The sequence below is a fragment of the Polychytrium aggregatum genome (genome assembly GCF_025602895.1).
Source record: "Polychytrium aggregatum strain JEL109 chromosome Unknown BJ171scaffold_12, whole genome shotgun sequence".
In the NCBI taxonomy this organism is placed as follows: Eukaryota; Fungi; Chytridiomycota; class Chytridiomycetes; order Polychytriales; genus Polychytrium; species Polychytrium aggregatum.
The window spans coordinates 121,145-144,846 of NW_026516214.1; the positions used below are offsets into that span (position 1 = coordinate 121,145).

A 23,702-nucleotide genomic window follows, 5' to 3' on the forward strand; every position below is an offset into this window, starting at 1 on the left:
GCCATTATTCCCCATGTCCCACTTGCATTCCGTTTGGATCCACCTCCATTCCTTTGACAGACTGTGCTCGCAGCAGATCCAATCCACTCGTTCGTGCGTCGTCGTCCACAGCAGCACTTTGGCGCTTCGAAAGAGGCGGGAAGACCGGCGATGCCCGCCGACCATTCTGATCTCCATCTTGAGCGGCCATGGACGAGAGTATCGCTGAGAGCATTGCCGTCTCGAGCGTGCAATCGAGGGGCCGTGTGTCAGAAGTCTCATACTCCTCGGCCTTTGAGGATCCGTCACCGCTGGCAGCAAGCCCGGGTGCAGAAGCATTCGGCTTCTCCGCATACTCCCACGCTCTACCCAGACTCTCCGACCAAGACTCGGCCGAGGACATCACCAGCATCCAGCACGAATATGCCTCTGACTTTGAGAGCCTCTCGCTCCTCCAAGAGGTAGATGGTTTTCAAGCCCAAGCCCAAGGCGAAGGCGGCGAGCAGCGGCCAGAGTCCCTGCCGGATTGGAACGGCTACTCCTCCGACTTTGACGACATTACCGATCTGGCTGCAGTCAACCATGCCGAGCACCGGACCGCCTCAGGCAGCTCTGTTGGTTCGCTCGACAAATACCCATCGGATTTTGACGACTATCTCCCCGGGCAGCAGCAGCGTTCGGATCCGTGGCTCGTAAATGTCCGCGAGTGGGATGATCCCGCGTGGGATCTTGCTCGTGGTGGTGCTGATCCGTCCTATGCACAGAGCCAATACGAGCTCCAAGACATCTGGGAGGCCGCCGCTCAGTGCCGCACCCCGCTAGAGGCTCGCGCAGAACCAAGCGTCTCGGCGGAACACTCGTTGGCTTGGCTCTTGGAACCCTCGGACGGCGATGACGACTGGCTTGAGCGGGTCGAGTTCCGCGAATGGGCCGAGGCAATCAAGCGACGAGAGCGGCAGGAACGAAAGCAGCAAAAGCAATCCGGGAGCCATGCAAATCGAGCCGATCCACCCAGTCGGAAGAGCAATTCCGACGATCTGCAGGAAGTACGTCCGCTCTACTCGTCAGCCCAGCGTACTCGCTTTGAGCAGGCATTTCGCTTCGATCTGACCACACATTCTACCCCAGCGTCTCGAGATGCAGCGCATCAATCTCGAACGATTCTACATGGCCACAGTTGACAAGCTCCATCGCAGCGACGACAAGGCTCAACCACACTCGCATCCGTCTGCTATAGAGCAGCAGGCCAAAGACCATGTCGCAGGTCAGCCCAGCGATAGCTGAGGTGTCTGAGGTGTCCGAGTGTTCGTTGTTCCAGCGGCGCTTTCTCGGCACCTCTTCTGATTGTCTGATTGCTCGTAGTATCGACAGACGCTGCTTGTCGACATCTCTTGTCCTTTGTCAGAGCAAAGAACCATCGTGCCACACAGAATGATGTCGATCCGGTGAAGCCAGATCCCGCCACTACTGTTCCATCGTTGGTTCATTCTCAAAGAAACATGAGCGTGGGACTCCAGCGGACGGTCGTTGCCAGACTCAAGTTCAAGGCACTGTTGGAGTCGATGGAGGTAAAGCCATCCGAGAAGCGCCACCCGCCGACATCGCTTGAGTGTGTGGTGATGCATCGATCTCTGTAAGTTGTTGGGATGCCGATCCGTCTCGACAGCACGAAACTCACCAACGTGCTCTGATACCGCAGCCCCGCCTGCCCAAGCTACCCGAGTTTGATCCATTGGAATGCCAGAGGCAGAGGTGTGTCCGTTCGCGCTGTCTTGCTGTCTTGCTGTCTTGCAGGTCCTACTCGCTGCCTGTTGATCATGAGCAGGTTCTCCGGCGAGATGCATCCGAGGCAAGGACCGATAAAGTCACTAGCACTAAGGAAGATGCACTGTCGTCCATGTCCCATCCAGACGCATTGCCATCCGCAACAAGCAGAGCGACTGCATTGCCCGGAAAATCATAGTCTTGGAGCGTGCAAAGCTCAAGGCCGAAACGATGTCGCTGGGTCGCAAGTATCGCGGCAACCTCGATGCCACCCTGAATGTGCGTTGCTTTGAGTCGACGGGGGTGCAGTGTGGTAGCCTTACAAGCAGCGGTGCTGCTCGCGAGGGGATAGCCCGACATCAATCACTTTCTGCTCGGCTTTGGTCACTTGCTGATCTGATCTTTGGCTCCAACAGAATCCAGTGCATCTCATCGGCGTTGCTGCTACCGATCTACCTCGTCCCTTGGCCCCTCCAAGCCAGATATGGCGACAGCTGCTCGCAGCGCTGCCCGAGCACACGGCCTCTTGATGTGCATCCCTCTCGTCACACACGCCGATTCAGCTCCGCTAAGACAGAAGCAGGGTCTATTCGCCGGCATGACGTACGAAGCCTTGCCTCGCTGTATGTCAGACTTCCACAACAAGACCATTTTCGATGATCCCCTTTGATGGAGGGACTCGCTTGCCACTATTCCCAGTCACTGCTCTGGCTTTCATCTGACTCTGCGGTTTGGAGAGGGGTTGAGGATGAGCACATAGCGCGCAGACACAGGTGCAGGTGTCCCGTTGGATTGTGAGCCATCCCTCTGGAGCTTGCCTTCACAATCTCCTCGGCAACACATCGACAATCCAAGTCTAAGAGAAGTGAACGAACCTGACTCGCTGTCGCTCATTTCGATCGCTGCACGTCGCATCAGGATCGCAGCGACTCCCTCGGGCTCCTCCTTCTTCTTGGGCCGCTCGGCGACTTCGATTTTACGCAGCTTGAACTGCATGCAATCAAAGAAAGATGCACCGACAGACAGCATCGACGGTCAGCGAACTTCTGGCAGATGCCACAGTCTGGGCGAGAACCACACACCTCGGCCCGGAGGCTGCCAGTTTCCCAACAACCACACTCGAGTCAGTGCCAAACAGCTTGCCCGCACGGGCGTACCTGTCCCTTTGATATGTCGCTCAGCAGGCTACCACGATCGTCGAGCTTTTTCTGGCTTGCTTGTGGATTCGCCTTGAGCTGCACCGCTGCGAGCTGCGCTGAGATGGTTACCGTCCCACCCGTGGCAAGCGATGGTGGTGGTGGAGGGGCACCTGGTCCTGGGGGCGGAGGAGTCCCCGCTGCTGCTGCCGGAGGAGGTGGTGGAGGTGGTGGTGGTGGGAGCCGAGATGGCACTGGGGCCGCTTTTGCGGCCACTGCAAGGTCCCTTGAGGCAGATGCGCTCGTGGGAAGGCTTGAGAGGCCCGACAGAGGCGAAGCGTATGGATCGTCGGCGACAGCAGCCCGGGTGCGGACTGGGTTGCGGCTGGCGGATGTGCCCTCGTCTCCTGCTGCAATCATGTCACCATGCGAGTTGTACCGCTTGATATCCAGCTCCTTGACTTTGACGGTCTCGACTGCCTTCAGGGCTTGCTGAGAGCGTCCCGAGGTCGGCTGTGAGTAACGGATGAGCAGCCCAAGCACCCTGCATGGATATGGCCGCACATACAGCGTCCGTGCTCTCGTCGCGGCGCTGCAGATGCCTCCTCTCCGCCTCTTCTTACCTTCTCCTTCTTGCGTGCTTTCTTGGGCTTGGTATTGGCCTCGGCCGCCATGAGTTTTTTCCACTCTTCCAGGAAGAACTCGGGGTAGGTGTATTGCTGACGAGAGAGTCATGCGTCGTAAGTCGAGTTGGACCTTCAAACTCGACAGTTCCCTGGCATGACACATTCGGAAGAACAAGGGCAGAGTACTTACTTTGAGCGAGTTTTGGCCGTCCGTCCGAAACTCGTCGAGACGGGAGAGCTCCGGCGGGCCTCGACAGCGATCGTAAACCTTGGAGATGGACACTGGCTCGGTCTTCTTTGTGATCAAGCTCCATTCAGTGAGATGGCCGGGGTTGAATGCGAACCCTGCGCGTGGGATCAAAGGACGGATGGCAGGCGAGAGCGGCATGGCAGGCGAGGCGGTAAACCATCAATATCCACTACTGCATAGAGTTCGATAGGCACCGCCCCAGCTTCCCTCTCTCTCTCTCTCTCTCTCTCTCTCTTCGTGCAGCTGCGGAAACCTACTCTCTGGAGCGAGCGAGTTGATCACGGTGGTGCTCTGCATCTTCAGCGCGACAACAGGCAGAGTCTGCTTCAGATTGTCGACTTTCTCTTTGGCCAAGGCAATCCTGTCTGCAATCCTGCTTGTGTGCGATTCGAGTTCTGCAGAGAGAGAAGGGTGGTTTTGGGGTTGGCCAGGATGCAGCCATTGACTGGATGAGTTCAGGGAAACGAAGAGAGAGAGAGTGCCCCAGCTTGACATCGATGGGCCGACGCACAAACGCATGGGACAGAGGCGAAATCGAGGAAAGGAGTCGCAGCCAAAGAGCTCTTGCACGAGAAGAGCGTGTAGCTGCACCGACTGAGACCACAATGTTGACGAGAGAACCCAACGGAGCTCCTGTTTGGACCGGCTCGTACCGGCAAAGATATCATTGGCATGGTACGAAAACTGAGCCAGAACGTCGATTGCGCGCGTCAGCTGCATCAGCGACGACTGGCGAAAGCCGATGCCGAACGAAGGGAGCGGGTTTGAATGTGCATCACGACCAAGACGAGTCGGCCGTTCAGACCAACGGAGGAGAAAGAGCGAGGTGAGTGTGGTTTCGTTACTGCGCCCACAGGACATCCGTGACTATCTGACCACTCGCGGAGGTCGGGTTCGTGCAGACCAGGCATTCTTTTCGGGTACCTGCTGCAGCACACCCTGGGGACCAACGGCATTGAGCACTGAGGTAAACGAGCTGTTGGGCTGCGACGGAATGGGCGCTGGCGCCTCGATAACTCCGTTGGAGAGAGGCATGGTCGAAGGGCGCTGTATCAGAGGCTCCAAGATGGATGCACAGAGCGTCGTTGGTGTGCAGGCGCCGCCAAAAGGCAAGACAGCAGCCAGCCCTGCATCGTCTTGATCGGATCGCTCTGCGTTGTCAACCTCGATGATGATTGGGAGGGATCTGCAGCACAACCAAACGTGAGCATGCTCCCGCGCCGTCTGTTGCCGTCGTGCTGATAGCTCTCTCCGGCCGGATTCCGATCGATACGATGATCATGGTGGGCTTTACAGGCGATCCAAAAAACGGGACACCCTTGATTTTGACCATTGATCAAATATTTTGTTACCCAATACCATCGCGCGCTGGCCATGACCATTCGCCAGTGTGTCCAAGAGCGCCATTCACCGCTGGCACTCCGAGAACAGTGTGCAGGTCGATTGTGGAGACCGGAGAGTGACCGGCGGTGTTCACTCGGAGGCTGCCAAAGTGATTTGATTTTATTTCTTATGGTATAGTTGGACAAACGCCATCACAGACATGCTATCATATGGGCTGTGGGCAAGTGTCCCATTTCCTCCTGAATACAGCGTATGAAGAGAGCCACAAGGAGTGTGTGGAGTCCCGCACCACGGATGGATGGAGCGATGCATACTGATGCGAGTGCGTACTTTAAACTGACGGATAGATATCCAAGAGAGAGTGAGAGAGAGAGAAATGGCCGCGATGGCGGAGGACATATTGTAAAGATCAAAGGGCACTCCAAAAGAGCAGCACCCGAGGCTCGACTGGCACTGTGCAGCCTGCCATAGCAATCAACCTGGATCAAAGGCAGAGGCGCAACAGCACACCGCGAGCGACGAGTAGCAAGCAACGGGCAGCGAAAGGAGCGCGGGAATAATACGAAAGCCGAGCAGTGTGAGCGAGTGCGAGGTATTGGATGTTGGGGCCGTCTTGGAGTGGCCGAGAGGTGGTAAGGATGTGCTTGGAGTCATGCAAGAGTCCCAAGAAAAGTACGATCGCCTTCGTTCATGCTTGCCGCTTTGGCGATCTTTCTGCAGAGCGACCCGATGCCGGATCTGGGAGTCGGACGACAAGCGAGCCACATCCGGCCTCGTGGTGGGCTCCATCGCACTGAGTCGCCCCCGAGCCTCGACGAGAGCCGCTGCCGGGCATGCAATGGCAGACAGAGGTCAGCGAGGGACCAGTGACAGCATAGCCGCCTGGATGATGCTGATAGAGATGCGGATAGGGCACAGCACGCGCAGGGATGTGGGCATGCGAGTACGGATGGGTATAGCTGGGTATCGAATATGCCATGTGAGGGAAGGAGGCCCTCCGTTTTGCGATGGAGGCAGGGCTGCTGTGTGGATATGGGGCGGCGGTGGTGGGTAGAGAGCAGTAGCGAGTACGCCAGGGCGACGGCGTGTGAATGGAGGGGCCCAAGGAAACCACCGAAACAGTCGCTGGTGCCTGACCAGAGGCGGCCATGATCGTTCCAAAGGCAGGCCGGCTCCCGGACGTGGGATCGAGCTGCAGCACCAAGCCGGAGCCCTCGCTGCCCTTGCGCTGGACCTTGAGAACATGGGTGCGGTAGTGCTATCGAGAGATATAGATCCATCAGGGGTGCGTTTGCGGCTCATACCACGGAGACCCCGGACACGTAGGAGACGAAGACACAACCAGACACACCACAGCGCCGTGATGCAGGAACTCACCTGCATCATGTTGTCTTGTCGAGAGAACCGAGCCTTGCAATCGGTAACAGGACACTCGTACGGCTTGACGCCAGTGTGGATACGGTGGTGCCTCGACAAGTGGCCGCTGCGAAAGGATTCAGCAGCCAGCATTCAGCATTCAGCATTCAGCATTCAGCATTCAGCATTCAGCATTCAGCATTCAGCATTCAGCATTCAGTGTCGAGTTGTCAAGCGGCCGGGCTGGGTGCTTACCTTGTGCTGAACGACTTTTGGCAATTTTGGAAGGTGCATTGAAACCGCCGCTTTGTGCTAGCGCTTGCCTCGGCATCTTGCTCTTTGGACGGAGACTCGTTCGTGCTTGCCAGCGACTCGGACAGATCCTGGGGAAGGCTTAGTAGCGCCGAGCTTCCGGCTGCGGGTGGCGGTGAGCAGCTCAGGGAAGTCTGTCGGGTAGTAGACCCGGCCTGCTCGTCGGCGATGCCGTCAATGACGCTGTCGACAGAAAAGCGTCTCTGTGCATCGTCTCCGGCCGGCGGCTGCAGCCTCTTCTGGGGTGTGAGGGGCTCCATGGACGAGCATCGGGAGCGTCGGGAGGCGGCTGCCGTCCCGTGGCAATCGAACCGCAGAAGAGTGCCCGTTGTCGGCCGCTGGCTGGGCCGGGGCTCCGCGAACGTGAGAGCATGGAGGGGATACAGCCGGGGTTTGGTCATAGGGGTACTTGGCGGCGAGGGAGACGGGGTGCCGTAGTGGGAAACACCGAGGGGCGGCAGGGTTACCATGCGGCCAGAGAAGGAGGAGGAGGAAGAAGAAGACGGCTGGCCGGTACTGAGCATGGTCTGCAGCGACGGCAGGCAAGGCGACTCTGGGTTGATGTTCTCGGCCGCCGCGGGCTGGGCTGGGTTTTCGTGCTCATTGCACAGATTAACGAGCACGCCTTCGGCCGAGCGACCCTTGAGCTGGGTCTGATTCAGGGCGGTGCTGTGGTCGGTGTCGGCGGGCATGGCGGTGCTGCAAGCGTGGGAGACTTTCGAGGGGTTTTGGATCACGGCGAGGGCGGTGTCGATGCGAGAGCGAGAGTACTTTATCGATGTGGTGTGGCGAGTTTTCCAGGAGCGAAGCCTCGTGGGGATCGAAAGCCAAGTGAGAGATAGCCGAGCACAAGAGTTGAAGGTGCGTCGGGGTGAAATAAAAGCCTGTTGCGAGGTTACCAAACGCTCGATGCGAAGCGCTGGGGGTCAGGGAGACAAAGGGCACTGGGAGAGTGCTTTGGTTCAAGAGCGGAGGATAGCGCCGGGATGGTCCAGTATGCGAACGGAATGGTTCCCAGGAGTGTGCTCGGCTCGCCGGGGGAGGGCAGGGGACTGCAAGTGAACGTGCAGACTAGCGACAGCGATGGGCAAGCCGATCTGAGCTGGAATCGACTTGAATGCTGCCAGCGAGGATGCTGCGATGCAACGATACGACAGACGGAGTAGTCTCAAGTGTCAATCCGAGGGACGGGAAGTGCTCGAGCAAAATCGGGCGAGCGAGATTCACAGGTTGTATGAGCGACGGACAGGCCGCTCGGCAACGAGCATAAATAGGGACCGTAGGCAGAAGATACGGAGCAAAGCGACCCAGGATAAGGTAAGGGAGCCGCTGGGAGAGGACAGGGAGACGAGATTACTGGGATGCAATGGGATGCAATGGGATGCAATGGGATGCAGGGGCGGTATTGGAGGTGAGGGAAGCAAGTCGACGGAGCAGGGAAAGCTGCAGGGCAGAAAAGGGACCAAGGTGGCAAGAGACGAGGGGGGAGGGTGCAGGATACGGGCAAGAAATACAAGGGCGAAGGGAATCCCCACTGGAGGGACGGAATGGAATGCCGGAGAGGGGAGGAGGACGAAAGGAATGCGCCGATCATTGGCCTGTTGCGAGGCCAGGCCGCAGGTACCAAGGGCAGCGTCGAAGTGAGCGGGGGGGGGAGGGTTGTGTGCGAACAGTCGCCGGAGTGCGTGAGTAGTCGCTGGTGTGTTCGTCGTTGGAGTGTGGAAGTAACGGGCGGATCGAGGGCAAGCAATAAACCGACGGTGTGCCGACAAGTCCACCGACGATACCGACCACCAACGGTGGACTACAGAGCACAGTGCATCGGAGGGCAGGGCGAGCCGCGCGGGGGGGCAGCAGATCAAGGTCAAAGCCAAGGGACGAGGCTCAGGTAGTCCGTGGGAGATGATGGCAGGGACGGAAAGGGGGAAGAGCACAACGGGCCAGCCGAGGAAACATGTCTGTTGTGAGTCCCCTGCGGCCGCTTTCGCTTGGCCCGCGGAGGACCGGTCTTGGCTGTCCCACAGCTGCCCCGGTGTCCCCAGCACTCTTACTGGGGGGGGGTAATATCCCGCCGTGGGGGGGCAGCACTCGCATCTGGGAAACGGGCGATCTCGGTCGGGTGCACTCTGGGCGGAATGCGACGCTGGGGACAGAGAGGGAGATACCCAGCACACCGATCCACCGCCCGCTCGCTCCGTCGATCAGCAGATCGCTCGCTGTCCGCGGAGAAAGAAGCAAATGTGCGAGATGGCAAAGCCTGGTCAGGCCGGGAGGGCGATCGGGGAGTGTTGGTGCATGGGCGACTCGATACGAAAGCAATCGGGTATAGGGGCATGTCGTAACGATGCCGTTGTTGCAATCGCGCTGGCTCTCAATGCCAATGGCGATGCTGGTGCCAATGTGAACGCTAATGTTAATGCTAATGTTAGTGCCAATGCTAACGCTAATGTTAATGCCAATGTCCAGAGACGACGCTCCAGCGCAGATGCTCTCCCGGCGGTCGATACACCCAAAGCGCAAACCAACCGCGACCCACCTATCGCCGATGGCACCGAAATCGCCGAGATGGCCAAGGTCTGTCCGTTGTCTCCGACGTACAACCATCCCGACGGACCGATACATCCGCCGCTCGCTCTCGCTGCTCGCTGCTGCCGCCGCCGATCCGTGCCACTCCGTCCGGACCGTTTCGCCCCACGGCGAGCATGACGACGATCTGGCTTGTCCAGCAGCGACCGCCAGCCTGTGCTTGAACGGTTACTGTTGTTGTTGTTACTGCTGCCTGCAGGCAACACCCAGGGCCACTTAACTCTCCGCGGGCGCCGTGATCCCCCCCTGGCCATATCCCCGACGACCTGCGATCGATATGCCGGGTGCGAGAAAGCGCACGTTGCTCCTGCATCTCCCGCTCCTGGCTCCGCCCACCGATGCCGCCATCGCAACAACAAAATGTCCAGACCCAGCCCCAGAGCCCGCTGGGGTCGCCGCTATGGCCTCGAAAGCAACAAAAAATCAAATCGACTGACTGCTCCGCTTCTGCTCTCCACATCACTGCCCACTAGGCTTTAACCGGCCGTGGTTTTCTGAGAGGGGCGGAAGGGAGGGAGGGAGGGAGAGGGATTCACCGGTCTGAGCCGCTCGACATGCGTGGCAAGGATCCAAGCTGGGTCCAGGACCTGCGTCTTGGTAAAACTATCCGACGGAGGAATATGCTCAGCCATCGCTGTGCAAGGCGTCCAACCACCAGCCACAGACAGAGCACGGCTGCGATACAACGCGATGCAATACGACGCAGATCGATCGAGCAACCCGGCTGATCGACTGACCAGCCGAACACATTGTATTGGGCGCTGTCTCGGTAATGCCACGGCACAGGGTCAACAGCGATGTTATTAGAAGAAGAGCTCCTTCAGAATGCGGATGGTATCAGCGGGGCTCTCGACACTGTGGCCGATAACCGAGGGGTGCGTGTAGATCTCGTAGTCGTTTCCGCCCTGGTGTGTGCGCAATGTACCAGAGTCCGTCAGAAGCAGGAAGGGGTGAAACAAGTTGCGTGACGACAGAGCGACGAGGTGCCTCCAAGCGCAGACATGGCTGCCAACACGGCCACCGATACATCGGCTCGCATAGACCATTTACCTTGAAGGTCTTGTCGCCAAAGAAGTGAATCTCCTTGAAGTTGTCATCCTTGACATGTCGCAGGCAGTAGGTCTTGTCCCAGCCAGTGGGGAAGACGTCGAAGGAGATCTGGCCACCTGGGGGAGCACGAACAAGACGCAGCAGGGATATCCTTGGTTAGGTTGCCTCCGCACAGTCGTAGTTATCAAAGGCCTCTGGCGACCGAGACGACACTGGACGGCTGCCATACCGATAGAGTAGGTGAGGTCCAGGTGGGGGAAGTTGGCTCTCAGGGCCTCGACAAACTTGGGGCGGATGTTGTGGATCTGGATGCAATCCAGGGAAGTGTGAGCAGCAAAGTCATCGGGATACAGCCGACAGCGGTAATAAAGGTGCTGGGCTGAGATGAGCGGATCGGTGTGCGACCACGATGCGCTGGAGGAGCAGCGGGATGTATCGATGCATCAAGGCCGATGCATTGTAACGAACCTTGTCGAACTTTTCAAACTCGTTTCGCTCGGGGTGACTGGGGGGGGGATGACGCAGAGAGCAGCGGGATGTGAGGCCGGCGCCGGTACCAACGTATACCCGGCTCATTGCTGCCTTCCCCCATCATTCACGGCTGCCCCCACAACCACCACCGCCAGCAGCGGCACTGTGAACCAATTACTCCTTTGACTTACGAGCAGTTGCGGCCGATGGGAGAGACGTTGATCATGCCGTTGCGGAACTCGATGAACGTGCCGCTAGATACGACAATCACGACAGGGCGGCGCACATCGTGTTGTCAGAGACAGGACACATCGGATGCATATGCAAGCTGCGGATTCACACTCGACGACTACCGTCGCCGGCTTCTTTGACCCCCCCCAAAGACTTACCGCTTCATTGGCAGATCAAGATCAGCAATGTAGTGCAGGATAAAGTTGGCCAGCTTCTTGTATTCCTCTTCACCGATCCACTGGATGAAGCTCTGTAGGAGCGGCCGAGATGCATTCGTCAACCAGCGGGTCCAGCAAGCAAACAAGAAGGCCGTTTGCGAGTCGGTTGTTCAGGCAGCCCCCAAGCGAGTCGAAATGCGAAATGGCGAAGCGCAAGCTCTCATTGACGATCTCCGGATGGGGATCCCAACGGATACTTACAGCAGAGGGGAGCTTCTCGCCTTGGCGGAAGGCAGTGAGGCCGTTCTCGGAAAAGGAAAAGTCAAAGAGATCGACGGCTGCAGAGCATAGATGGGGGGGAGGAGGCGATTAATGCCACAGACGACGACTGATCCAAATTGCACCGAGAATGAGACCGAGGAGACGAGCAGAACAAGCTCTCCATCCCCCCTCCTTCTCCTTCCCGCACCAGGCTCTCTGCTCTGGGCAATGCATAGATCGAGGGGCCTGGACCCATGCCGGAATTGCTCCCATTCGCCGCTTGGTGGATAACAGATGTGATCGTACCGTTCTCTCCGAGCTGCTCCTTCTGCTTGGACAAATCGGAGCCGCCGACAAAGCCGATGACAACTCGCTTGCGCAGATCAGCGAGCAAGTCTCTCATTTCGTCAGAGATGGTCTGGATGGACAGAGGTCACGAGCAACAGAGTGAGCGGTAGGATCGGCCATCAGGCAGTGAGGCAAATCCGATAATGAGGCAATCAGGCAATCCGATAGCGAGGCAACGAGGCAGTCAGATAATGAGGTAATCGGGCATTGAGACGACTGGCCAGCGCTTCTCTCGTATCGCACATGCTATGGACGGCGACGAGACGAACCAACGGCCTCCCTCGCCCGTGACGACTCTGCGACAATAGCCTGGCAAGCCCAGCCTGCCACACCAACACTAGATTGCAGCTGCAGGCAATCCACCCACCAGACGAGCGGGAGTGAGGGTTCCGTCGACGTCGAAGAGGACCAAGGTATCGGGACGAGTACGGTCGACAAAAGACATGGCGGAAGGCGAATGGGGGGGGATGCAGGGACGGCGGTGAGAGGAGGAGACGAGCAGCGGGCAGCGAACATCCTGGCCGGCGAGCACTGGGTTGCTCTTATACCCTTCGCTGGCCATTGAGCGGCGGTGATGTGGAAAGCCGGCCTTGCCCCAAAAGGGCAATCCGAGACATGGCGAGGCGGGCGGCGATTGGCCGGGCCTTGTGTGTCGCAAGTCGGGTGATGCTGGGGATTGCTGCTGCGGTCTGCCAGCAACAACGCAGCGCGGCTGCCCGCTGTTGACCACCGGCTCGACCATGGCGTGCGCAAGGCTCTGGGTCGCTGCAGCAAGACCGACTGACGCATCCGCCCGTATCGTGGACTGGGTTCGGCCGCTGGCTGCCTCGGCTGCGCTGTTCCCAGCGTCGCAGGATCGATTTCCTCGAGCAGCACCCGGGGCTATTTCCGGATGGTGTCTGTCCAAATCGGGGTGCACTGCCTCCTTTGGCTGGAGGAGGCGCACGGCTGTCCCCACACGATGTTCCAGCGGTGTACAGGTTGTGGAACAAGGGGAGGTGGAGGGGCAAGCCGATGTTCGCCTGCCGCGATCCGCCCAGAAGGCTTTGCGGTGGCAGGCTCGAGGCTTTCCATGAATTCAGCTCGTGGTCGAGCGCTTCCAGCGGCCTTTGATTTTGTATCTATTTTGTCACAGCGATCTCCTCCCGTCCTCGACCGGCAGTCTGTCGAGAGAAACAGTCCGAAAGTGATGCTGAAATCAAGCGGCCTGCCCAACGAATATAGCAAACAAACAAACAGAGAGAGGGTGGATAGAGGGAGCTGCAGGAGAGGAGGCGGGTAGAACTCGGGCTGGCAAAGTATCCCGGGTGCGAAATGAACACGAACCACGAACTATGGACATGAACCGACGCAAGGTCAGTACATGTACCATCGCGTGGACCAAAGTGACTAATCGACGGCTGCCGCAACGACAATATACCGATGCGAGCCGCGGCGGATGCAAGACGAGCAATAACGATCGTGCAAGATGACAGGCAAGAGGATGATTGGCGGGCCACGGATCAGGGACTGAGGAGTGCTCGCATTCATGCATGGTGGTGATGGTTCTCGATGGCGACACCATGGCGGTATGGCGGGAAAGCCACCGCAACCATCTCGGGCGAGTCCGATGGCGGGGTCTGGAGGGCGCTGGCGCTGGGTACGAATTGCGAGGCATGGTGCATCGTGGTCGGCCGGCCAGCCGCTCCCATAGGTGGCATCTGCGAGATTTGCGAGATATGCGGCGTCTGCTGCATCTGTTGCATCTGCTGCATCTGTGAGAGCTGTGGCATTTGCGAACGGCGTGCGCGAGCGAGGATCGTCGGGGTCTTTTGGCCCGCCAGCGCCGACAAACCACCCTCGGGCGAGTACGCCGCGTCGTCCATGAGCATGTCGCCGCCGAATGGATAGGCGTCGCCGTTCCGCATGGCCGGAACGTGGAGGACCGAGGAGCCGTGCTGCGGCGAGTACATTCGCTGGAAACCCGGGTGCGAGCATGTGTGGGCCGGCGTGTGGTGAACCTGGCAGGCGTGGCCGACCGAGTGGTAATCCGCATAGACGTGCTGCGAGTTGCTGGGGTGGTGGCAGTGGTGGCAGCCGTATCCAGCACGGCCAGAGTGGGCAGCCGCAGAGGGGTGCTGTTCCAGCGAGTGATATGCGTCGCCGTGTGTTCGAAGCATCCGCGCTGTGCTGGCCGATGATGCCGACAGCGACGGCGAGACCGACGCCGACTTGAGCTGGCCGTAGGGATCGCGGTTATGCACAAGTGCATATTCGTGGCGAGGCTTGTGGGCAAAGAGCGGCTCCTTGGATTTGTCGTAGTAGCCACTATCGCCCAGGGTCAGGCCCGACAGGCTCGGGGTGGCGTTGGTGAGCAGATCCTCGGACGGATACGGCATAAAGTGCTCGATGGTTCCGCTGTCTTCGTCGCTGCTGCTCTGCGTCGGGCTGGCCTGCAGTTTGATGGTGCCGGGATTGACAACGTGGCCACCCATGGCCTCGAACAGCTCCTGGTCGTCAAATGACGACGGGAACGACGGCGACACGGGCGAGATGCTGCAGTCGTCATGGCCAGAGTTGCGGTAGGAGCCAAAGTCGGCGCTGGCGGCACCATCGTCGCCGATCTGACCAGAGGTGTCCATATCGTCGATCCCGCCCGAGAGATCCATATTGGACTGCATCGAAAGCGAGAACCGAGACCGCGAGTTCCGGAAATGGATCTTGTAGTGCTGGCGCATGTTGTCCTGTCGCGAGAATCGCGAGGAGCAGTCTGGGAACGGGCAGCAGAACGGCTTGATGTTGAGGTGGATGCGGGTGTGGCGGGAGAGATGGCCGCTGGTCGAGAACGATTTGCCGCAACCGGCCCATGTACTTTGGTCCAGGGGGAGAGTGCCGCGACAGTGGGGCATCGTAGCAGGAGCGAAGACACAAATGGGTTAGTCGCAGCCAAAATCCAGATTGCAACATAATCACAGACAGTTTCGGTGAGTCAGAATACACATTTGGCGATGGAGCTGAGACACATCAGCGATCAGGCCCTGGCGACATCCGACTCTTACCAGACAAATCGTTTCTTGACTTCAGTGATTTCAGCGGCCTCGATGGCCTCGCCGACTCCTTCGGCTGCTTCCCACTCGGCGATAGAGTCCTTCGGGGACTGCATGGAGCCAACGCTCTCAGAAGGAGACAGGGTGGGATCTGCAGAGCCCAAGCCCATAGGCAGAGTCGATATCGCAGCAAGCTCAACGGGTCGCTTCTTCTTGTGTTTGGGCTTGGGCACCTCGAGCAAGATGGTGTTGGAGTAGTTGCGACGGGCATAGGCCGAGGGCTGCGAGAGCGACTGGTACGGCTGCGTGTACTGAAGATCAGCGGTGTGGGCCTCTGGGCTGTTCTGCAGCGGAACTGGGGAGCGGAACCGTTCCGAGATGATCTTGATAGGGGCACGGCGGGTGATCTGCACTGCGGTCGAAGGAGACGAGACCTGGGGCGACGTGGGAGAAAACATGTCGTCGCTGATGGTGTGGCGAGGAAAGAACATATGGTCGGGAGAATACAGGGGACTGAAGGGAGGGTGCTCATTGAGCGGACTGAACGGAGCCTGAGTCTCGAGCGGGCTGAAAGGCTGATCGAACGAGAAGGCAAAGGCAATGCCGTGTGCCGAGGTGCTGTGGGGAGACGAGGCGGCGGTTCCCACAGGGATGATGTCCCGGTCGCCGGCTACCCCTGCTGAGACAGGGGGCAGCTTTCCAACATCGCCGATGGACGCGACGGCGGACTCTTGGTTAGGGAAGGCCGGGCTCATGCTCACGGTGGTAGCCGCCTTCATCAGCTGGATGGGCGAGGGATTGGCAAACATTTCTGGGGTTGTCTGGGAGCTCGAAGGTAGGCTTGCGGTGAGGGTCACATCCTCATCCGAGTGGGAGTGGGAGTGGGAAGTGGCCAGAGTACTATCGAAGCTGAGAGGCAGGCTCGAGTCGTTGGCCAAAGGAGCCTGCGGCAAGCCGGCCGAGGGCTCGGGCTGAGTCCAAGTTGACATGGCTGTGTCGACCGAGGCGTCGGCGATGGTAGAGAGCGGATCGTATGAGAGCGATGAGAGAGCAAATTCGTCGTAGCTCGAGCCATCAAAGGCATACACGGACATGGCAGGGAAACCAGGCAGTGGAGAGACAGGATCGGGGAGTTGGGCTCAGAAAGGGTAGGGCACTGGCGAGCAAGGGGGTGGTGGTGGAGAGTTCCTGCAGCCGGAGGCAAGAGCGGGACCAGGACAGGGACGACAAAGGAGAGGATAGAAGATCAAGGGTGCTGGTGAGGAAAGGAGCAGGCTGGTGGTAGCAGGTCCAGAGTGGGGAAGGGATAGGGGGTTTCCAGGAGAGGGCGACGCGAAGAAGCAGGGAAGGCGATGCCTGGCCGATGGGGAGCGACTTTGAGCCTCTGAGCTGGACTGATCCTCTCTGCTGAGCGAGAGGAGGCGGCGGCGGGGAGGGCAAAGCCGAGCGGATGCAGAGATGGCCAGGGTGCTCCCGGAGGCAAGCAGAGGATGTGCAGGCGACAGGGACGCAGGAGGCGATTAGAAGGGTGCGAGTCTCGGAATACTGCGCTGGCCGGCTCCGGATACGGGTGGGAAAGAGGTAAAGGCCGTGGCCGTCAGGGCCTCATTCGAAATCAGATATACGAGGGTCGCTCGGGAGGAGGATGTGCGGGACGCAAGCATCTCCGCCGGTGCAGTCGGAGTGGAGATGCAGCGACGGTGTCATCCGCATCTGGAGGAGGACCAGCAAGGGAGAAAGCATACGACCCCGAAGAGAAAAAAGGCAAGGCAGACAGACAGCTCTGGGAGAGATCCCGTGCGGGCGGCTGGAGCGGCGCTGGGCTGTTGGGGGGGGGTGCTGGGTATTCGAAGGGGGAGGCAGTTTCCCACGCAGACCTCGTTGAAGCATGGGATTGCCGAGGCCAAGCGATGTTTGTTGAGCCGCCCATGCAGCCGTGGGCGACACCGCTGGCGAGCCAGAGCGTACAGAAGACCGGCTGAGCCAAGTAAATGTGCAGGTGATGATGTGAGAGCAATGTGCTATGGGAGCAATGTGCTGTGGATGGCTTTGGCCATCGCGGGTGTATCGATGGCGACACTGAAGCGACGATACAATTCGGCTGCATGGTGCCTCCCTCACTCCCCACCCCAATAACAACACCGCCCCGCTGGTTTTCGATGGAGGCTGCTGCCGTCTCCCCGGCGCCGGCGCCCCCCGTCGATGGTCTGGCGGCCGATACTTTGCCCACAATCCCATGCGTCCTCCACGTTTTCTCCACGCTTCACGACCCTCCGCCAAGGCAGTCGTTTGTCGCCCGGCCTGGCAACCGAAAGGAGAAAGCAGCCATTGTGACCAGTATCCGCATCGACGGCGTGCATTGGTCTTGATTGAACGGGCTGGCGGGTGCGGAGGATGCGGAGGGTGCGACAGGGTCCATCCACGGGCCCTGAACCAGGTGCTGGATCGGAAGCTTGCGGGCGGAGGATTGCGAAAGGGACAGGGAAAAGGCCGCGACGGGGCATCTCCGAGAGCATATTGCCGCAGCCCGATGATCCTGGATGTGGATCTCCGCACAGCGGATGCGTTTCAAATCCATGCGATGCAGCGGGGAGGGACCGGCCAGGGTGCCTGGCTGGCATTGCATGGAGCCGTGTCGCCGACAACGACGGACACGAGCAGGTCGCAATTGGAGCGATATGGTTCAGTCATCTTTGCTCGGGGTCGAATCGCATCCATGCAAATCGGAGCCGGGCCATGATTGCTCAGGGAGACCACATGCGGCCGCAGGGGGGGATCGGCTCTCCCCCGCCCCGCAGCTGAAGGACGACATGCTCACACATGCTCACACATGCCGCTGGCTTTTTCCCTTTTCGCAGGTGGTCGCTGCCGCGGTGGACCATGGACGGCCGGTGCTGACGGTCGCCCTGACCAGGAGGATGATCTGCAGGCGCCAGAACTCCCTGGGTTTGAGTGGTTTCCAGGACTTGCAAGCTGCTGGTGGGGGCGACAGCTGACCCAGGCTGGAGGTGATGGGTCAAGGCCGGCCCCGATACGGCGACGGCACCAGACAGCTTGCCGAACGATACCACACACCAGACGGCTGCCTTGCTGGAGGCTGGCCTTGCTCCGTCCGTGCATCCGATCATCGGCACGGCTGCAAGGGGGGGGAGGTTGATGTGGAGATGGCCGGCGGGGGAAACACAGAGGCACATGCAGCGGCGCCATGAAGGGCTGGGTGTCGATGGCTGGTGGAGAGAGAATCGACGCGACAGGAATGCATGGAGGAAATGCATTGGAGGAGGCATTGGATAGATGCACTGGAGAGATGCACTGGAGGAATGCGTGCTCGATATGAACGCCTGGAAGGGGAGCCGATTCCATGGAGTGAGCGTGCGCGACGGGACCAGCGAGCCGCTGCAGATGCAGTCACTGCAATTCAGAGCACGGAGACATACCTGGGGATGAGGGAGGAAGACACAGGGCAAAGAGCAATATTGCTGGTTTGGGTGCCAGTCAAAGCCGTCCAGCCAGATCGATGAACATCAAGTCATTCGTGTGTGAAAGCGTCCTGTTTCAAAACAAGTTCGCTGTACCGAGCCGCATCGACCGAGCCGCTCGCAGACAGGGACAGCCCCAGGCACGGACAGGGGAACCGAGGCCGTTTCACCCGGCATGGCTGTCCGACGCAGGCGCCGGGGACAATGCAGCCGACACGAAACAAGCCGGGGATACAGCGACGATCGCACCATCGAACGACTGGCGACGATCGGATCGGCCAGCTCAACAGGGGTCTGCCGCGCGAGAAGACTCAGCAGCAAGGGTGGGGGTGGCTCGGACAAACGACAGCGGCACAGGGGCGCGATCGAAGGGACACGCCCGGGCTGCGATCGTCCTGGCGTCGCAGCCGTCGCGGGAAGCAACAAGCCGCACCACGGCATCCGCAGGGTTCCAGACGCGGGACTGAGGGCCGTTGATGGTCGTCGATGGTCGCTATCGCCGGTTATCGCTGGCTATCGCTGGCTATCGCGACAGCGCAGCCACGGCGAATACAGTCGCCCGGCAGCGGCAACAGGAGCAGCACCGAGCTGGCACACCCCGCCCCGCCTGGCATGCGCAGCACGGGAGTGCGTGCTGCACGCCCCTCAACCAACAGCGGTGCGTTACGCCGCCGTTACACGGCGTATATTTCTTTCCTCTTTGCTGGCCGGGCAGGCCGCCGGGGTCGGGCGGGACGGCACGTGATGCTGCACGGGTGGGCGCCGTCACCCGATTGTGCGACGTGCTGGCGCGCCGGTGCGACACTGGCATCTGGGGCGCTGCGGCATACAGCGCGTCGGCACAAACAAACGCACAGAGCACAGCAGAGGCGAACAGCGGTGCCAGTATGCCAGTATGCCAGCATGCCACACTTGTGCGCCCGGTGGCTGTGGCCGCCCACACCACAATGCAGCCACGGGTTTGCCCACAGGGCCAGCGCACCCGCAAACACAAACAGACGGAGTCTGCACCACACTGGACCACACCCGCCGCACCACACCACACCGCAGCCCGACACACCGTGTCCTTGCCGCAGCGTCACAGCGCCATCTCGGAACCCATGCAGCCAACCAGCCGCCCCCCGCCTTGTTATGTGTCTGCTGGTCCGCGCCAGCGTCGCTGCTGACCAAGGCATGGGGACACCCGCGGCTGGTCTCCCCGCTGGTCGCACCGCTGGTTGCACCGCTGGCAACAGACCATGTCAGCCATCGCAAACAAGGCGCAGTCTCTAAAGAAGTGCTCCGCGGAAAGGTGTCCGCGACACATGTATCTCCTTGCATGCCGCACTGTCCGAGTGGTGCTATCTCTGTGGGATGCGGGGGCCGCAGCAGCGGCCTGTCCGCGCCGTGTCACTGGATTCTCCGCGTTTCTCCGGCGCAGCCTGTGTCCACAGTCCGTGTCGACAGTCTCTGCGGGGGTCCGTGCTGCCCCTTGCCCGCGACACCCACCAATCGGCTCGGCCATGGGCCCAGTGTCGCGCTGGGTCTGCACCAACCAGCGGCCGAGCGCGGCCGTCCGTCGCCCGATCCAAAGGACGCCGTTGCCCCATTCGCGCTGTTGCAAGCGCCGTTTGCTCCCCTCGTTCGGTTGCGGACATCGTGCCCAGGCTCTTCCGTGCCGCCATCGGTCTCCATCAACCACCCAACAACAACCCAGTCAATCAATCAATCAAGCAATCAATCACTCAATCTCCCATTCCCCACCCCCCCTCTCCGATCTCGCCATCGCCGTTGAAATTTGCCCCCCCCTTCTCGCCTTTTAGGAGTTTGCCATGTCCAATTTCATCCCTCTCACCTCGGCCTCCAGTCGCAAGCGAGCAGACAGCTCCACCTCCATCGACTCCTCGGCCTCCTCCCTTCCCAATCCAGGCCTCCGTCGCCCCTCAAACACCCCTCCGATGCCCGCCATCGACCCAAACACTCCCGCAAGAACCCCGAGTGTCATCTCGCAGGAGGTCGAGACCGACTCGCTTACCGATGCGGCCTCCTCGACGATGCTCTTCTACAAGGCCACCTCCAACTCGTATTATGCCCCTCGCTTTGCCAACGGCATTCTCTCGATCTACCCAAGATCAAAGGACCAGAACATCAAGCCCGTCTTTGAGTGCCCCGTGGCCCTCACCGTCCTGAAAATCAGAGTCTCTGGCAGCAGCGTCTGGTCCGGCAGCTCCTATATCTCGGCCACCTCCTCACAGGCCATCAAGGTCGTCTCGGCCCTGACCGCCGCCGCCGCCCAGGAAAAGTCGCCTCCGTCGACACCCATCGCCGGCCCATCCTCGGTCAGCTCCCCCCCTGTCCTCAAGTCCCGCTCGGCCTCCAACACCACCACCCCCATCGAGCTCTTCCAGTACACCACCCTGCCCTACAACACCGGCCCGGGCTCGTTCTCGCCCGCCCCGGCCATCTACGCCATGCCCTACATCAACCCCAGCTTTGCCTCGCCCGTGCTCTCGTCGTCGCCGTCGCCTGGCTCGCAGAGCAACCCGTCGCCTTCGGGCTCGATCCTATCGCTGAGGAAAAAGATTCGCTTCAAGCTCTTTGCCCCGACCACGTCCATATCCTTCTACGCCTCCCCCGAGACCTTCGAGAGCTTCCGTGACCTTGTTGAGCGAGAAAAGGAAGCTGCCATCGAGGGCACCGTCGGCGACGGCCGAAATCTGCTCATGGCCCTCCGAGAAATCGACGAGCACAACAACTTTTGCGCCGACTGCGGCATCGAGCTCCCGACATGGGTCTCCATCGACAAGGAAAACCACTCGGCCATCCTCATCTGCGAATGTAAGTTTCTCTCCTGCGTTGGCCGCCATATCCGACCGCGGGTTGCGCTGCCGCCATGGCCTCTGGACTGCTGTCTCCTACTCGGGCTGTCTGCTTGTGGCCGTGTCCGATCCTCGCATGTGCTCTGTGGCCCTGTCCGATTGCCATGCGTCCTCCAACTCTGGTCGACCGATAGGCTCGTTTCGCCTGCTGGCTCACTCACCCATCCGACCGGTCCCGCTCACCCTCCATCCCTCCCCTTGCCAACTCAAAGCCTGCTCCGGCATTCATCGGTCCTACGGCACAAAACACGTCAAGTCCTTCCTCCTGGACGAAAAGGTCTTTTCGGATCCCACCCACGACCTGTACGATGCCGTTCACCATGCCACCAACGCCGGCCGCACCATTCCGAATCGGGAGAGCAAGCCCCAGCCCGAGTTTCGGTTGCTCACCAAGGTCGTCAGCACCAGCGAGTCGGCGCAGTCGCCCGACATTCCGCCGGCCCTGCCCATCTCCGTCCCCGAAAGCGAAGAGGAGACCGCGGCTCCGTTCCTGAGTCGCCAGCCTTCGATACATTTCTAAAACTCACTCGGGCAAGTCCAGCCGGGAAGCAGCATACATCATGCCCTGATCCCGATGAGCTGCGGCAGGACCCTTGGGCAACCCGGCTTTGCACCAACTTGGACCGCCCCTTTGTTCTCTGGCTTGCTGCCTCTCGCCCGTCTGACTTCTATCCATTGGTTATCGCTGCCCTTGCATCGTTGTTGTTGTTGCTGCTGTTGTTGTTTTTCGTACCTTTTTTGGATGATGGTTTTGTACATAGTGTTGCTTGTCTTTTTCGTTTCTGCGCTTCGCTCCATGTGCTCGGCGCCACTCTTTACCTTTCCGTGCAAGTCCGACGATCCACGTATGTCTCTTGTCGCTTCGGTCCCGACTTTGTTTGCATCTATTCTCGTCCCTGCCCATCATCTCTACAGGCAGCACTTCTGGACTGGCAACCACACATGTACTCTGGGAGCCAGTCGCAGTCCCCTCTCCCTCGATTTGCAGGGCTTCCTCAACAAAGCAAATTACAGTCAATCCAATAAAAAACGGGACACCCTGGTTTTTTTGACCATTGATCAAATATTTTGTTTACCCAATACCATCGCGCACCGACCATGGCCATTTGCCACACACTTGACTTTCGCACCGCTGCGTTACGATGCCATACCATCACTCGGTGTGTCCAAGAAGACCGTTCGTCGCTGGAGCAGAGAATGCAAACCATCCTCCAGCGAAGAGTATCACTCTCGCTTTGCCACACTGCCATCCAGCGAGCAGGACTCTCCCACAAGAGAGCCATGCAAGCGGAGCTGATTCATGCGGATCTGGCAGTCTCGCGACGATCTCCTCCCAGCGCAGTGTCTGATCCCGCTCGACCCTTGCACACAGGGACCCCCGGCCTGAATCCGACATGGTTGGCGAAAGAGATGAGGTCAAAGATCCCCCTCCGACGGTCCCTGCTGTTCAAGGTTGTGGATGATTGCGGGCCAACGAAAGAGCAAAGACCCCGACGGGCTCGGGAAGGGTGCAGCACTCCGAGGCGCAGAGACAACGTCTCCAGGCCGCAGGGCGGGCTGATCTCTGCCTCTGGAGCTATATAGATCCAGAGACCGATGCGCCTCTCGACAGGCCGCATCGGCTCGTCAGCAATGCCCTTGCCCCTGTTCTTCGTCCTGGTTGTGCTCTGTGCGGTCGTCAGCAGTCGGCCTTCAGGTGCAGTTGTCTGTCTTGCAGCGAGCAGCAACCAGCTCGTTGGGTTTGCCTCTCGATCTGCTGCTGGGATGATCGTCGCCGTGGCCCTCTGAGGTTTGGCTGCATGGGAGCCGCGCTGATGATGCTGACCATCGGCTGTGGCTGGTCTAACATGCGTTCGACCGCTTTGGCTGCAGGCACACCCTCCGGCACTTGCTATGTCGATGGCGCTGGCCTGGGTCGGCCTCTGTCTCACTTCATTGGCGTAAGTCTGGCTCAACGACCCTGGAGCGTCTTGCCATGGCGAGCTTTACTCAATCCTGACTGGAGCGAGGCGAATACGCTCGTGGTCAGCACAGCGGCTACCCAAGCTGTGGCATAACCCAATCGCCATGTGTCTCGTCCGCTGCCTCGACGACCTTCCTTAACATCCTCGTTTCTACAGGCCGGGAACTGGACCGTCAGTCTGTGCAAGCAGCAGTGTGCCTCGCTCCAATATCGGTGAGCAGATGACTCGCCGCCACATGCTTCCCCTCCTCGGCTCAGCACCCCTCGGATGCCAGAAGGGGCAGCAATTCTCTGAGTCTGCCCCTCGATCACTATGGCTTTATCTACGTCGATCTAACTCATCAGCCTGTGACAACAGGTACTTTGGTCTCGAGAACGGAGATGAGTGTCACTGCGGTAATGCGCTCAGCGATGTCCCGAGAGTCCCCGCAAGCGAATGCTGCACGCCCTGCCTTGACGGCTCGCACGGCTGTGGTGGGCCCTCAAGAATCTGGATCGATAGCG

At 59.7% G+C, this 23,702-nt stretch overlaps 7 protein-coding genes across 7 annotated transcripts; 2 read left to right on the forward strand and 5 right to left on the reverse strand.

The window, feature by feature from the left end:
* Positions 1 to 14: 14 nt before the first annotated feature.
* Positions 15 to 1,371, forward strand: BJ171DRAFT_39373 (uncharacterized protein). The gene is made up of 2 exons (XM_053107164.1): positions 15 to 1,025; positions 1,108 to 1,371. Exons 1-2 carry the CDS (start codon positions 189 to 191, stop codon positions 1,261 to 1,263), a joined length of 993 nt encoding a protein of 330 aa, XP_052968088.1. The 5' UTR covers positions 15 to 188; the 3' UTR covers positions 1,264 to 1,371.
* A 680-nt stretch (positions 1,372 to 2,051) lies between these two features.
* BJ171DRAFT_39347 (uncharacterized protein) lies at positions 2,052 to 4,676 on the reverse strand. The gene is made up of 7 exons (XM_053107163.1): positions 4,409 to 4,676; positions 4,013 to 4,150; positions 3,696 to 3,850; positions 3,503 to 3,598; positions 2,901 to 3,371; positions 2,619 to 2,733; positions 2,052 to 2,467 (listed from the first exon to the last, which is right to left on the reverse strand). The coding sequence occupies exons 1-7, from the start codon at positions 4,614 to 4,616 to the stop codon at positions 2,433 to 2,435; spliced, it is 1,218 nt and encodes a 405-aa protein (XP_052968089.1). The 5' UTR covers positions 4,617 to 4,676; the 3' UTR covers positions 2,052 to 2,432.
* A 497-nt stretch (positions 4,677 to 5,173) lies between these two features.
* On the reverse strand, positions 5,174 to 5,642 carry BJ171DRAFT_39379 (uncharacterized protein). Its single transcript, XM_053107166.1, has one exon. The coding sequence runs from the start codon at positions 5,496 to 5,498 to the stop codon at positions 5,259 to 5,261; it is 240 nt and encodes a 79-aa protein (XP_052968090.1). The 5' UTR covers positions 5,499 to 5,642; the 3' UTR covers positions 5,174 to 5,258.
* Positions 5,643 to 7,724, reverse strand: BJ171DRAFT_39378 (uncharacterized protein). The gene is made up of 3 exons (XM_053107165.1): positions 6,711 to 7,724; positions 6,477 to 6,582; positions 5,643 to 6,357 (listed from the first exon to the last, which is right to left on the reverse strand). The coding sequence occupies exons 1-3, from the start codon at positions 7,457 to 7,459 to the stop codon at positions 5,788 to 5,790; spliced, it is 1,425 nt and encodes a 474-aa protein (XP_052968091.1). The 5' UTR covers positions 7,460 to 7,724; the 3' UTR covers positions 5,643 to 5,787.
* A 2,328-nt stretch (positions 7,725 to 10,052) lies between these two features.
* Positions 10,053 to 12,402, reverse strand: BJ171DRAFT_498412 (eukaryotic phosphomannomutase). The gene is made up of 9 exons (XM_053110361.1): positions 12,240 to 12,402; positions 11,831 to 11,942; positions 11,525 to 11,601; positions 11,264 to 11,355; positions 11,066 to 11,128; positions 10,872 to 10,908; positions 10,633 to 10,708; positions 10,404 to 10,519; positions 10,053 to 10,258 (listed from the first exon to the last, which is right to left on the reverse strand). The coding sequence occupies exons 1-9, from the start codon at positions 12,315 to 12,317 to the stop codon at positions 10,157 to 10,159; spliced, it is 753 nt and encodes a 250-aa protein (XP_052968092.1). The 5' UTR covers positions 12,318 to 12,402; the 3' UTR covers positions 10,053 to 10,156.
* Positions 12,403 to 14,565: 2,163 nt separating this feature from the next.
* BJ171DRAFT_422371 (uncharacterized protein) lies at positions 14,566 to 14,760 on the reverse strand (the record flags this gene model as incomplete). The annotated part of the gene is made up of 1 exon (XM_053107546.1): positions 14,566 to 14,760. A coding segment is annotated over one exon (195 nt), but the record flags the coding sequence as incomplete, so codon positions are not given.
* Positions 14,761 to 19,992: 5,232 nt separating this feature from the next.
* On the forward strand, positions 19,993 to 22,196 carry BJ171DRAFT_498418 (uncharacterized protein). Its single transcript, XM_053110362.1, has 2 exons — positions 19,993 to 21,194; positions 21,448 to 22,196. Exons 1-2 carry the CDS (start codon positions 20,189 to 20,191, stop codon positions 21,753 to 21,755), a joined length of 1,314 nt encoding a protein of 437 aa, XP_052968094.1. The 5' UTR covers positions 19,993 to 20,188; the 3' UTR covers positions 21,756 to 22,196.
* The last annotated feature ends 1,506 nt before the right edge of the window (positions 22,197 to 23,702 follow it).